The 15,089-nt window shown below is 42.9% G+C and overlaps 1 protein-coding gene across 17 annotated transcripts in view; it reads right to left on the bottom strand.

The window, feature by feature from the left end:
* The window catches only part of LOC134206396 (neurobeachin), a 486,080-nt gene extending 473,237 nt beyond the window's left edge, over positions 1 to 12,843 (bottom strand). For 7 of the 17 annotated variants that reach the window (XM_062682098.1, XM_062682101.1, XM_062682099.1 and 4 more), the window contains exon 1: positions 11,612 to 12,843. In XM_062682098.1, the coding sequence (XP_062538082.1) occupies positions 11,612 to 11,773 (162 nt within the window). In that variant the 5' untranslated portion in view covers positions 11,774 to 12,843. The remainder of the gene's footprint in view (positions 1 to 11,611) is intronic. The other 10 variants (XM_062682103.1, XM_062682104.1, XM_062682109.1 and 7 more) reach the window with 3 other exon arrangements.
* Positions 12,844 to 15,089: the final 2,246 nt, after the last annotated feature.

Raw genomic sequence — 15,089 nt, 5'->3', positions numbered from 1 at the left:
GCGTTGGTGAGACGCCCGCAAGAAGAACGGTGTTATTGTTGATCGGAGTGATCACAGTTCAGCCAAGCAAGAGTCTCTTGCTTAGCGATGGTCGATGACCTACAAGTAGTTTGGTGTTGTGGATCCGAAATGTCACAGGTACACAAGAGGATTGATTTAACTGATATTAGATATTCGGCCATGATTTGGAGCTGTTCATCGACCTTTTTTTTTAGTTACGGTATCTGGTTTTTGTTGCTGGTTGTTTCACAAATGTGAATGCACAGTACATTGGACGTGTGTTCGAAAAAAGCAGAAGTAGTGGTAGTGATTTGTAGTACACGTGAAATGTTACTTCACGAGTTGTGAGTACAATTGCGAGTCGAGACACCCACTGCATGGGAGTTCCTTGAGAGTGGTTTCCCATATTTATGTGAGCCACCATTTAAATGTGTTCTTCGATTATGAAATGAGATGCACGCAATACAATGGAGTGTCGGGAATGATTGTTTGCTGCAAGATGCTTTTGTATCATGATGAGAGCGTAACCGGATGATACATAATATGTCGTAGGTGTTATTTTTTTCATACAGAAGAAAAGGACTAATGCATTTTTTTGGAGAAGAGGGGAGATGTGTGGCATTGGACAGGCCTATTATCATGAACAGGCCTAGTATGCATGTGTCAACATTCGCGGGCAGTCGATCCCACCTTCCTCGCGAGTGCAGCAGTGCAAACATGATGGGTGACAAATAGGCGCGATGTTGAATTGCACATCATTCATAACGCTTTCATACTATACTCCAAACTCATTATTACAAAGGATTAATAAAAAGCTTCGCATGGCAGCTGCCGTTTGAAGAATGACGGTATGAATTCTTCGTGCTTCGATGTCGTCATGACGATTTGGTTACACGACAACAGCCAACGTAGTGCTCGTCATTGACGATGTGTAGAGTAGCAATGAGGCCCCTCCTTAGCCGTGCGGTAAGACGCGCGACTACAAAGCAAGACCATGCTGAGGGTGGCTGGGTTCGATTCCCGGTGCCGGTCTAGGCAATTTTCGGTTTGGAAATTGTCTCGACTTCCTTGGGCATAAAAGTATCATCGTGCTAGCCTCATGATATACGAATGCAAAAATGGTAACTTGGCTTAGAAACCTCGCAGTTAATAACTGTGGAAGTGCTTAATGAACACTAAGCTGCGAGGCGGCTCTGTCCCAGTGTGGGGATGTAATGCCAATAAGAAGAAGAAGAAGAAGAGTAGCAATGAAGACACAGCAACTCATCGCTACTGTGGCATTTCGTGCTATGACGATGACTATTGTCATCCCTGGTCATAAGACGTGTTTGTGCAGTCCCATTTAATTCCACCACTTAATTGTACCTTGACAGATACGTATTTCGACCTCAACAGTAAGGTCAACTTCAGTGTCTCGTACTTGACTCCACTAGGTTTGACTAGTTTTGGTTAATAACAATTGGACGAGAGAATCTTTTGAATTTCACCTCAAAATGTTAACGAAAAATTTCCTGTTTTTCCAGAATATTCATTTATTTGAAATTATTCCCAGATGTTCCACGAGAACTACTTTCAAGTTTCGAGGACTCTATGGAATTACCAAGAGGAGCTCTTTGGATTTACCAAAGAAATTTTTTGGAGATTTACATGAGAATTCCTTGGGATTTTTACGGGAAGTTGTTCTAAATTTCTACAGGAAAATATTTGTAATATCCACGGAAAGTTCCTTTTGAGTTTCTGTTGAGTATTCTTTAAAATTCGCACAGAAAACTGTGAATGGTAAAAGAGAAGATTAAACGTTGAATCCCCCAATCTAGATTAATTAAGGCGATTAGTTTTTTTATCCTTTATAAGAGTGATTTCATCACAAAACATTGGAAAAATGCTCGAAATTTTTAAGGATTTTTTTGGATTTCTTCAGAAAATTCTTTCTATTTTAGATTAGAAATTCTTGGTAAGTTCCATTGACCGGAAGCGACAGACGGCCGAACTAGTAATTTGGCCGAAAAAGCCGTTTGCCCTAACATGTTGTCCGGCCAAATCGATCGTTGACCAAAAGTGCCATTTAGCAGAAATAGTTTTTTGTCATTTGAACCCACGTAACTGAACGGGTAATATGGCCAGAAATGGCAATTTGTTTGGAGAAATTGTCTTTTTGTCAATTGACCATTGAACAAATTCCGTGGCCTCTCTATTAAATCGATACTGTAAAGGCCAGTATAACATTAAACCAGGTACCATTTAGCAAAACTAAACGGAAAAATATATTAAGCTCTTTTAGTGGAATGTATTAAACCGTCTAAGACGAATTAAGTAAGGTACTCCGGGGCAAGTGAAAATACGGGGTAAGTGGGTACTATGGCTGCCGATTAATCGGTGAACGTTTTTAATGGTAACAATGTTCTAGAAAGATGAAGCAGAATTATCAACGAATTCGCCTGACACAAAAATATTTGAAATCAAAACCATTTGCGGCACCATACTAATGGTATTGTTTAATCATGACTTTAAACTACCGGCAAAAGCTATTACTTTTATTTTCATTCAATGGATTCCCAACTAAATAGTCGTTTTCAAATTAATCATTGATGTGGAAAGCGAATACTTTGAGCAATGAAATAATTGTGTGACACCGAAAACGATTTAAAAGTTTTGATTAAAAACGAAATCTGCAATTTTCACTTGCCCTTGAGTTTTAACATACATGGGGCAAGTGGGACATATTTGAACAACATTTTCGATAGAGCCAGTTTACCTGTTTTTAGATTGTTGACTAGTGAAAAATAACTTCGACACTCATATATTATATGGATCTGAATGAAATGCAGTTGATATCGTTGGTTTCGTTGTTTAGAAGTAGTATACAGTTGATTTACCAAATGTGTAATTTACTTTCTGAAAATTATCTCCCCCATGGAAAAGAGCAATGGTTATAACTATGCGAAATTTTCCGTTTACAGTGCAAACAATATATTCATTTAACAATAGATTAACAGGTTTTGTCTTGTGTTTTGTTATTTTTAAACTTTGCATCAGATTGACAGATTTTCAGATAAATAAAGTTCTTAAGACATAAATTGGCCATTTCGATCTTTTAAAAATTTACAACACTGCGCATAGCCTGAATAAAAACGTTCCCTTTAAAGCTCTAATTTATGTAATAATTTGTGTTATAAACAGAGAAACATTCATTCGAAAAGTGAACAAAGATTTGCTTATCCTTTCTACCAAACACATTTGGTAAGAAAGTAAGCGAATGGAAAGCCAGACAACAACCAATTAAACAGTAAACCGGATGTTGTCTTGTTTTTATATCTGCTAACCTTGAAATCCCTTTCTTTTTGCAAAAACAAAAGTCTGACAAGCAATAAACCTCCATCCATGCTCTGAAATACTACGATTCAGAAATTACATGAACATTATATCTACATTCTTCAAATTAGTTTCGTTCGACAGTTTAAAGCAGAATAGGTCCCACTTGCCCCGTTTGAAGGGGTAAGTGGCCCACAGGTAAATTTATTTATATCACTACCAATATTTTTTGTAGCTGAATAAATGGCTTACAACACGTCTACACTTTAACAACGGAAGCATATAATGATGTATCCGTGGTTAATGTTCTGAAATACCCTGTTTTCTAAGTAAGCGTTTACAATTTTGCTGAACTAGCGTTTTTTTAGGTCCCACTTGCCCCGGGGTACCTTACTGTCCATTTAATTCCACCAGTTTCCAGTTTCCAGATTCCAACTGGTGGAATTAAATGGACAGTACTTAATTCGTCTTAGACGGTTTAAAACTAAACGTTTAACGGAAACTTTTATCATGTCAAAACTGGTTCGACCGAAAATGTAGTTTGACCGAAAGCAAGGACAGCCAAAAGGAAAATTTGGCCGGATTCGTAAAAAGTTGTTTACCCTAAACAGGTCATTTGGCTGAATATGCCGTTCGGATGAAAAAGTCGTTTAACCGAATATAGATCATTTGACAAAAAATGCCGTTTGGTAAAAAAATGTCATTTGTCAGAAAGAGCCATTCGGCCCAAAAATGTACTTTTTGCAACCTTCTTTGAAAAGTGTCGTTCGGCTGAATTGATCATTTTGCTCAAAAGACGTTCATCCAAAGCTTCGGATAAACGTTCAATTCGGCTTAATAGGATTTGGTTAGATATGGCTTTTGGCTTAAAGGCCAGTATCGACTTAAAAAGTAGAGAGGTTACAAAATATCGTTCAACGGTCGTTTGACAATAGGCTTTTTCAACGTAAATGTCAAGGCCAAACGGATGAATATTTTTGATTAAATTACCCGTTCAGTTATTGACATTTGGCCGTATAAGCTGTTGACCTAATTGATATTTTCGGACAAACGTTCCATTCTGTCAAACTATTATTTCGGGCAAACAGCATTTTTGGGCCGATGACCTATTCGGCCAAACGACCTGTTAGAGAAAACAACTTTTTCGGTCAAATTACCAGTTCGGCCAATGGAATTTCCCAAGAATTTCTTATGGACAATACACTAGTCGTTCGATAACTGCAACATGTTTTCGTTTCAGTTAGCGAATGGCGTTCGATAATTGCGACGCATTCTAGACGGCAAACAATTGTCAGACGACGTCAGAACAGAAGTGCACCTGATTATTCTGCGCTATGTAGCTATCATCGACTTTGACATCGATTTGAAGCTCAGCTGTCCGATAACTGCAAAACTAATGTAACCATCGGAATGCAGTTAACAGCATTTCAGTAAAATGACATTCAGTTATCGAACGTCTACTGTACGAAGAATTTCCCGTAGAAATCCAATAATTTTTTGTTGAGACATTTTGAACGATCCTCCGCAAAAAATCCTAGAAAAGTTTCCGTTAAAATTACGGAGAATTTCTCGTTAACATTCCAGAGAGTTTTTCTTGAAAACTCCTTAGGCTGATGCCATACTGGGAGAGAAGAGAAGCGATTAGAAGAGTTGAGAGGGAAGCGAAGCGTCCGCGTGAAAGCTACCTCAATGAGCGATATATGGAAATCGCTTATACCTGTCATAGTGGAAGCGATGAGAAGAGGCGAGAAGCGGTAGCCAAAGAGGCGAAGCAGTTCGTAGAGTGCTTTGCCGCGCGAGATCACGAAGGATCACTTCTGTATGTTTGTTGATTTGAATTTACCCTCGTTCGCAGTTGTGGGTGAAAAGTATTGCGGGAGCGGGAGAGGAAAGCAACATTGTTTATTTTGTTTATTTGGTTAATTAAAACCTTAAAATATGTATGGTTTTAGCTACATGTATAATATGATGTATTTCATAGTAGCGGTACTCATTAAAATTGGGAATATTCTGGTGCAGTCCATACATTTAGAAACACTTTGAAACAAAAAACACGTATTTTGCTGTTACCACAGACAAATGGATGTTGAACTTGTTATTTTAATATCGTTATCGTATTTAGGATTAGTTTCAAATGATAGATTTTTCACGCATCTGTAATGCGCGTTTGAACCGAATGAAATTGTTGTGTTCAATCGCTTTGATATTTGATTTTTTACGCGGGAGATACGTACCGTGTATCTTGAAAAGCCCTTCAACTTCAACGAAAATCGGGTTTGCGTAATTTTTGCTTATGTCCGGATATGTAAACTTCGGGAACAATCCGATAGATAAGGAAATTGTTGTCCCAATTTTTAGCCGGCAATTGGTGGAAAATGGTTTCCCTTTTTTCTGCGGATTTTTGGGATTTGCGTTTGTTTACGCCGTTTTTCAAAAAGGTTGCCGAGACAAAACGATTTTTGTGGAAGTTGTTTTCATGATGTGCGTATCTCCCGAGAAATCAACTTCAGTGTAGAGAAATGTTGTAAGAAGAACATCTATAAATTACGTAACGCTTGAAGGGGGAGGGGTGTTGTCGGCGAAGTGTGCGATCCATGCAAATTTTTCAGATGTTTCATACAAAAGGAGGGGGGGTCGTGTTGAAAATTTCCCGTTACGTAATTAATGGATCTTCCATAGGAGCAAACGTAAAATAGGAATAAAACATGGCCCAAAAAGTTTTACCCCTACGTCTGATTGTAGTGGTGATAATCTATCGCTCACATCATAAAATCGGTTTTCAATTGCGACATTCTATAAATCTCCCCAACACTCTCCTCTTTGTGCTAAATATGCTTGGAGAAGCAAAATATTCTACATCTGAGGAAATCCATGTTTTTACACTTGTATTTGTTGCGAGATCAACACTCCGAAAAACGCTTTCAGTATGTCATAGCTCGCTTTGATCGCCGCTTCACTTCGCTTTGTTTATCACCAACCTCTTCGCTTCGCTTCTCTTCGCTCCCAGTATGTCATCAGCCTTAGAGTCTCCCGCGGAAATGCTTAAGAATTTACTGTTTTATCATTGACCAGTGGCGTCGCGTAACCTCACTTTTTACCTGTGCACTGATACAAAAAATAAAAATTTGGATATTTCTACAGCCCAAATGGAAAATAAATTTATCAGAGTCGTTTAAACTAATCAAAACCTAGTTATTCTATACATTATTAGCGCGGTACAGTTCCTCCGTCTCTTCACGGTCTCGATCTTCCTGCTGGCGCTTTTTCCTCCGGAAAATCGAGTTTTGTCTGTTCCGCGCCCGTTTGTATCGTGCCTCGTTCGCCCTCGTGCGTTGTTGCAGCAATCTCGCCCATGCTGCATTCTTCTCCTCAACTAACTGCTCACATTCGCCGTCATACCAGTCGTTTCTCTGATCCGGAGCCACCGTGCCTAGTGCAGCGGTTGCGGTGCTTCCAATGGCGGATCGAATATCTCTACAGCCATCTTCAAGGGATGCTGCGCCAAGCTGCTCTTCCGTTGGGAGTTCCACTTCCAGCTGCTGCGCGTAGTCTTAGGCTAGTCTACCGTCTTGTAGCCGCCCAATGTTTAGCCGCGGCGGACGACTCCGACGCGTGTTGATCACGTACGTACGTGCGTACGTTTGTGATGTCGGAGAAGAATTTACCGTCGATTAGAACGTGGTCGACTTGGTTTTCCGTTACTTGATTAGGTGATTTCCATGTGGCCTTGTGGATATTCTTGCGGGGGAAGTGCCTCGGACTACCATTTCGCGGGAGGCTGCGAAGTTCATACATCGTTGGCTGTTGTCATTCGATATGCAGACTTCCGGTCCGATGACCGGTCTATACATTTCCTCCCTTCCTACCTGAGCGTTCATGTCACCGATGATGATTTTGACGTCCCGCAGTGGGCATCCATCGTATGTCTGCTCCAGCTGTGCATAGAACGCTTCTTTCTCGTCGTCGGGTCTCCCTTCGTGTGGGCAGTGCACGTTGATGATGCTATAGTTGAAGAAACGGCCTTTAATCCTCAGCTTGCACATCCTTGCGTTGATTGGCTGCCACCCAATCATGCGTTGGCGCATCTTTCTTAGCTCTATGAAGCCGGTTCCCAGCTCGTTGGTGGTGCCACAGCTTTGGTAGAAGGTAGCCGCTCGATGCCCTCTTTTCCACACTTTCTGTCCTGTCCAGCAGATTTCCTGCAGCGCTACGACATCGAAGTTGCGGGGATGTAATTCATCGTAGATTATCCTGTCGCAACCTGCGAAGCCTAGCGACTTGCAGTTCCATGTTCCAAGCTTCCAATCGTGATCCTTTATTCGTCGCCTAGGTCGTTGCCGATTGTATCGAATCGTATTATCTTCTATGTCGTTCGTAATGATTGGTTTTCTAGGCGGCTTATTGGGCCTGCGCAAACCTCCGGAGGGCCATCGTGTCTGGGCTGTTTAGCGTCCCACCTAACACCAGGACTTGGGCTTGTGCGCTTTGAGCGGCACACGGTCGCTTTGACGGAGCCTACTTGCGGATTCATGCAGCTTTTTATAGAGGTTTAACAGGGCCCACTGTCAAACCCCACCACATCCTAGGCAGGCGCTACAACTCGCAGATGGACTGGGGAGGGATCGTCAAGCCCTTGGACATAGTTCCTGCTGCCCCAAGAAGTTTTGCTACTTTGCATGAATATTACAGTTTGCAAATCATATCGCCAAGCGATTATGATTTGCACTTTGAAGTATGTTCGTCTCGGCTCAACCTCCTGTGTATCTGAGAAAAATCGATTTGTTTTCAATAATGTTCCTTTTTAATAAACAGAAATAAAATCTGAATTTTGAAAGAAAATATCACTTGACTGCTACTGACGCCAACGATTCTGCAGCTTTGCTCTCCGACGAGCGTTTGTGATTCTGATACTGACGGAAAATTGTTTCAGTACCGCGGGAAGGCAACCGACACCATTGTTTGCTATCAACCCTTTCTTTTTATAAAATGCTGGTCTTGAAAAGAGTCAATCCACAATGCGTCTTTCGAATCACTCACAGCAATCAAACGTTAATCCGAACCTTGCGTTAAAAATTCACTGCTGCTGCTGTACGACAGCCACTCGATGCTTTGCCGCTAAGACGCTAAGAATAAAAGTATAGCACCGCCACTGATATGCCGAGACTGCAATCGACGCCTAAGAAGAACAGATTTTCTTTTCACAAAGCGCCTTTCTTATCACTGATGGAAGCGAAACGGTAGTCTGGTCATTGCGTGGATATTTCTCTTGGGTACTGCTACTTTCGGCGACGATCAGCGTATGCTAACCCATTGTTTTTAATAGTTGGTGAAAATCTTAAAGCGTTCGTCGATCGATTGATACCAAAATCTCGAAAATCGGAACTTTTCGTGAAGGTCTCAAATTTGAATATTCAGAATTACCTCCCTATCTTCGCAAAGGACGTAATCCTACGTCAAAAATTAGCCCCGCCCTAGAATTTTTCGTTAGTTACGCCAATGCATGATAGTACTGGCTTCCAAAATACCGTTTTTCATTGTCGATGGCAGACCTGTCTGCTTCTGTTGGTCGTTCACGTAGTTCCAAAAACTTTTAGGGTCGAACTTAAGGCAATCTTGAATGTTGATTTGATGGGCAGCATATAGTCGATCATTGAGCCAGGAATAATTTTGCTTAGCTTCGAGATAGGCAACTCTGGTTTCGTCGGTGTGATACTTGTTGTACTTCTTAAGAGCGGCTCTTTTCAACCTTTTCAAACTTTTCAGATGCGAATTTGACCAGACGGGCTTCAATGGTTCACGACGAATAATCTCCGGAACGAATTGATCAATAGCATAGACTAGAACGTTCGACAATGATGAAGCAGCTTGATTTGCATCCGTGCCGTGTAGTATCTCTGTCCAGTTCAAGTTCTGTAGAAAGTCATTCATGCTATTGAAGTCAGCCTTACGGAAGTCGTGATAGCTACTGTTGAAGGTGTCCTTGAACCGCAGTTGAGTCCTGGCATCCAGTGATATAAGCAGAGGGGGATGATGTCTGCATTATTTCACAAGTGGGGGAGGTGCGCGCATGACGGCACAAGTGCGCCACAGATCTTCACTGGCAAAACATAAATCCAGCGCCCGATTGTTGCAATGTACCTATCACTGCATTTAGTTGTTTGAGTCCCGCTGTGTCATATGCATCAAGGAGTGTTCGAGATGGCATGGTGCTGTATGATGAATTCGGAAAATGAGTGCCATTCGAGTCACATTGCCAGACAATACCGCGAAGGTTGAAATCACCCAATATAATTATGTTATCATTGGCTTCCATTTGAGATACAATCCAGTCTAACGAGGCCAGATGCATGTCAATTAGTGCATCGTTACTCATCATGTCTGGAGGAGTATAGATCACACACATGTAGATTGTGTTGTCTTGCAACCCACAATTGTTCAACCGCAGCGCATTCTGGAGGATTCAAAATGTGAGATTTGATGCTAGAGCGAACAGCAAGTAAAACGCCACCACCGGTGTTTTTGCGACTATTTGAAGATGAGCGATCTTGGCGATACACAGCGAAAGTGTTGTCGAAAAGCTGACTGGAAGAAGTATTTCCATTAAGCCATGTTTCGGAAAAAGCATAGACATCATAAGAAGCATCGCTAACAGCCAACTTATAATTCGCGATCGAGCTGTTGATGCCTCCTACATTTTGGTAGTAGATGAGGACAGGCGAAGAGATGATTGCAGCCGATGTTGCATTCGGATCATTGCTCCGACGACAACTGGAATTAATATTTTTTACTGCAAGAGTGCTGTTCGAACTGTGTGCGGACTTGCCTGCGTGCTGAGTTTGGAAGCCCCTTTTTCCTTTCTCGAACACAGTCCCGGGATGGTATTGAAGGGATCGGAATCGGTTCGCCTAATCTGTGATGCTGAGCTGAACAGGATTCGTTTCGAAACTTGGATTTGATATCCTTGGAACGGTACACTTGCTTGTTTCTCTACTTAATTATTTGGTTATCAAGATTGGCCATTATGAATCACTGAGTCGTAGTGATTTCCGGTAAAGCTTCTAGGCAATCTGATTCATAACACTCGTCAATTCTCCTATATAGGAAATTTCTTGGTCTCTCCATTCGTTGGTCACTTTCAACTTTTTCAGGGATATTGATATAGTGAATTCATTTTCTGTCGGACCCAGGTACTGTGTCCATAAGTGGTGGAAGGTAGTCAGCGATATTGCTTTCGATGGTTCAGGCATTTTTTCTTGACCAATTCATCTCCGCTTGGTGGATTTATCAGGGTTTTTAATTTATTCGTAGAATTCAAAGACACAATCGGCATCGAATTTTAAATCGAAGTTTTTTATTCATTCAACAGTTAAATTGAATATATTGCCTTGTCATAAGACGAGTTTATACCATCCCATTGAATTCCACCACTTAATTGTATCTTGACAGATACGTATTTCGACCTCAACAGTAAGGCCGTCTACAGTGTCTCGTACTTGACTCGACTTAAGTACGAGTCAAGTACGAGACACTGAAGACGGCCTTACTGTTGAGGTCGAAATACGTATCTGTCAAGATACAATTAAGTGGTGGAATTCAATGGGATGGTATAAACTCGTCTTATGACAAGTGAAGACATTCCACTAAAAAGCTCAAAATAATTTTCTTATGAATATATTGCTTGGCAAGGATAAATCGCCTCGTCAGTATTTGTTCTAAGAAATTTTTGAACATTTTTTTGTTCTTTAAATCCATTTGGATTCGTTCTATTTTGTAGGAACAGTCCAATACTCTTTCACATGTTTTTTTTAATGAAATTCAAGCATACCATATAGAATGGACGATAGAAGATTCCGAGTCTCATTCTTGAATTAAATGTATTACATAAAGTTTCATCCAACAAATATGCTTCCTAATCAATCCCAATGCTTTTTATTAATCATTCCTAAATGTTGGTTCCGAGATTGCATCTAAACTCTAATTTCCAATTTGATTCTCCAAACCAAGCACGCTCATGTCTTCCAACGTTGGCACCCTTCTTATCGAACAGGTACTTCAAGCTGCGCTCGCTGACGCTGTCATCGAGCTTTTCTCTGTATTGCTTCGTTCCAATTAGCCAACAACAGTCCCGACACACCGGGTAAAAACCCACCGGGCCGTGGAACGACAATGTAGTTAAGGTATTTGTAGATAACAAACGCCAACTCGACGACGGTGGTGATGAGTTTCTGCGATAACAGCGAGTGCTTACTTCGCTTTGAAAAAAACAACGAGCTGGAGAGTTCTTCACATTCACACTTACCAGGTGCAGTACGGTGTTGACCACCTCTCGGTTCGAGACCTGCCCGACCTCGATCAGCCCGATCAGGACGGCGAACTTGAGATTGTCCGTCATCGACATTTTCACCACTTCCTCCGGCCGTTTGATGTCGCTAAAGGGCGGCCTCGTAAGGTCCGCCGCCATCCTGCTCGCCAGTCTCGCTGGTTGCAGCACTTCCTAGCGATTGCCGAAAAAAGTGTGTATTTCTTCTGCTTCTTCCAACTCTGCTTTGCACCGTTTTCACAATTCTTCGTCTGACTTGCAGCGGAACTCACTCATATGTAAACAGACCTATTTTTCAGCACTTCTCGTGGGCAATCAAATTTTTACACTTCTCACCTCCCGGAGGATGACTTTTTGTTTTTCCTCCGGAACAAGAACAACGACATCCGACACTTTCCGAGCACACTTTTCTTTTCCTTCCGTGGAAATGCCTTTTTTCCGAAGTAGTTGAAGCTTCAAAAACTCCCCAGCGTGGAACGCTGGCACTTTCACACAGCACTTTCCACCTCTGGTCCCATAGCGGGTTGCGAAAATGGTCACGAATTTTCCTTCAATCACCCATCCGGACGGGAAAACACTCTGGCCAGGAAAAGCTCTTCGTTTTCCAAAGGTGCTGCTGATTCACATTTTTTCACACGCACACACACACACGCGCGCGACTCGGATCGACCGACGGAACGGTTCGTGGGCCAGCGGTTGCCAGATTTATCTTGAACGACCCTCTCTGTTTTTCCTGCCTCACCAAAATACGCGCATAGAATTCAACCACTTGGGGCACGTGCCCGACGAACGATAATCTACTTTTTCTCTTATTTCGAGATTGCATGCCTTTCCCGAACTAAGATGGCATCACTGTCTCCGTGGGGCTCCTCTTCTTTGCAGCCCGATCAAATCGCAGCAACTTCTTGAGCACCACCTCCTACCCCCTTCGCACAGGGGGTAACCCTGCAAAGTGCAGCGAGACCAATTTTTCAAACCGAATTTACTATTCAATCACAATCACCAGCCGCCGCCATTCGACGATAATGAACTTTCCCGCACGATTACCGTTGAAAAAACGCACGGAAAACCCGAAAATTTCACAGAAACCGTCGACGTCGCCGTGTTGCAGCCCGTCCGTCCGTAGCCGTGAATCGACGCGAGCAAAATCATCGATTTTCGCTTTTTCCCGTTGGTGCTAGGTGGGCTCTCCTGCCGTGGCTCTTCTTGGCTGGAAGCAAGGGAGGCGACGGGCTGAGAATGTGTGTGCGCAGCGCACGCTTAAAGTAAATTACACATCGCATGAATAATTTTCACACATGACGATGATGACCCGAGAGAATAGCAATCTGTGTGAAAATTATGTGTAAGACATGCACAGTCGCTATGTAATGTCTTTTATTCTTTTAATATGTGTAAGAAATTTTGCTTCGAACTGTCAAGTCCATTTTGATCGCCATGATGGCGGTTGCGTCCGGCATGCATCGCAACGAAAATTACTTTTTCTGAGGTTTTTCGTCATGTTTCGATACGATACAACTAAAATGTGCGACTATAAACATCGCACTTTAGTTTGGTCATATCGAAACAAATGGGGACTCCTCTGAAATAGTATAAAAATGTTGCGATAATTTTCAATTTACATGAAAAAATATAATTGAGGTTAGGTCCGTTTTCCGACCGCTCTCACTGTGTGAAATGAACTCATCGGAAATCGTTCACCGTCAATTACACTAAAATGAGTAACATGGCAGTTACTCATAATATGTGTTGTTCCAGGTTAGGCCCGTTTTGTGTGAACGAAACACAAAATTGTGTGAATGACTTTAAGCGTGGGTGTGGGTGGCGGAGAGCGCAGATTTTTTTTCTTTTCTGGAGAACTGACAGTTGTTGCTGGCTTGCTCGCTCTCGTTGGTGATAAGCACTGCCGGGGAGCGAGACGGCGAAAATTGGGAGAACCCAACGAGGGAATGGTCACTGCCGGGAGAGAGAATGTTTGGATTTTTGACGGTGTGTGCGTGAAAAACTGACAGGTGCGGTGGCAGTGGCGGCGCTGTCAGAACTCGATGGGTGGTATAATGGTGAGTGGTATAAAAATCCAATTGGATCGAGGGACCACTGTTTTGGTACAGCAGATTGCATACACAAGGGCGCACCATGCCACAAGTTTGTTCTTTGTTGAGAATTATGTCGTTTTCGGTTATTGCTGGGTCGAACCTAGTTCTGCACCGGATCCGCTCTAACAGCTGTCAAAACGTTCGGTTATTCGTTCAGGTTGGATCGCGATCCGCACCAGATCCGACCCAAAATGAATGAGGTTCGCTCTGTCGATTTATCGAGATCCAACCTAGGTTCACCAATACATTCAAACACACATAAATTACATTCCAACGATATGATGTTTTGTATTAGGGATCGTTCAATAATTACGTAAGCACATATGGGGGGCACGGCAAATGCTGGGTAAAGCGTACCATTGGTACTTCGCGTACCTGAAGGAATAAAATAGACCCCATCTCGCGGTCCTTAGCCTCTTACCCAGCAACTCCTATCCCTACCTCCCCGCGGTGCTGGCCGGGATACGAGCAACCTTAGGGAAGATCGGGTAACCAACCCCGGTGGGAACTATGGTCGTATGCTGACAGGGAAGGGGGGGTTTGCTCCTCTCCGGAGGTGCAAATCTTGAAGAGCGTCTGTTCTCCATGTCAGGATCGGCTCACAACAGCGTCTGTTCTCCATGTTAGGGGCGGCTGATCATCGTCCGAGTGCCAGCGAGGGACTCTAAGTGAAACTGTGCACCATGGTCCACCGGAAATAAGGAGGAATGGTCATCCGGAAATTTAGGGGTTTGGTGTCAGGCCCTGCAAGCCAGCCTTTAAAAATCATAAGCAACGAACAATCAACAAGAGAGTACGGACCGGAACCATCGGCGAAGACCACTGCGACGAAAAGGGACTAGCGATTGGAAACTCGGTTCGTGGAACTGCAAATCTCTCAACTTCATCGGGAGCACACGCATACTCGCCGATGTGCTCAAGGACCGTGGATTCGGCATCGTAGCGCTGCAGGAGGTTTGTTGGAAGGGATCAATGGTGCGAACGTTTAGAGGTAATCATACCATCTACCAGAGCTGCGGCAACACACACGAGCTGGGAACAGCTTTCATAGTGATGGGCGATATGCAAAGGCGCGTGATCGGGTGGTGGCCGATCAATGAAAGAATGTGCAGGTTGAGGATCAAAGGCCGGTTCTTCAACTTCAGCATAATCAACGTCCATAGCCCACACTCCGGAAGCACTGATGATGATAAGGACGCATTCTACGCGCAGCTGGAACGTGAGTACGACAGCTGCCCAAGCCACGACGTCAAAATCATCATAGGAGATTTGAACGCTCAGTTTGGCCAAGAGGAGGAGTTTAGACCGACTATTGGGAAGTTCAGCGCTCACCGGCTGACGAACGAAAACGGCCTACGACT

Source organism: Armigeres subalbatus, chromosome 1 (assembly GCF_024139115.2).
Source record: "Armigeres subalbatus isolate Guangzhou_Male chromosome 1, GZ_Asu_2, whole genome shotgun sequence".
NCBI lineage: Eukaryota > Metazoa > Arthropoda > Insecta > Diptera > Culicidae > Armigeres > Armigeres subalbatus.
Note: the sequence above shows the minus strand (reverse complement) of the source record. Positions and strands in the feature narration are given on the sequence as shown.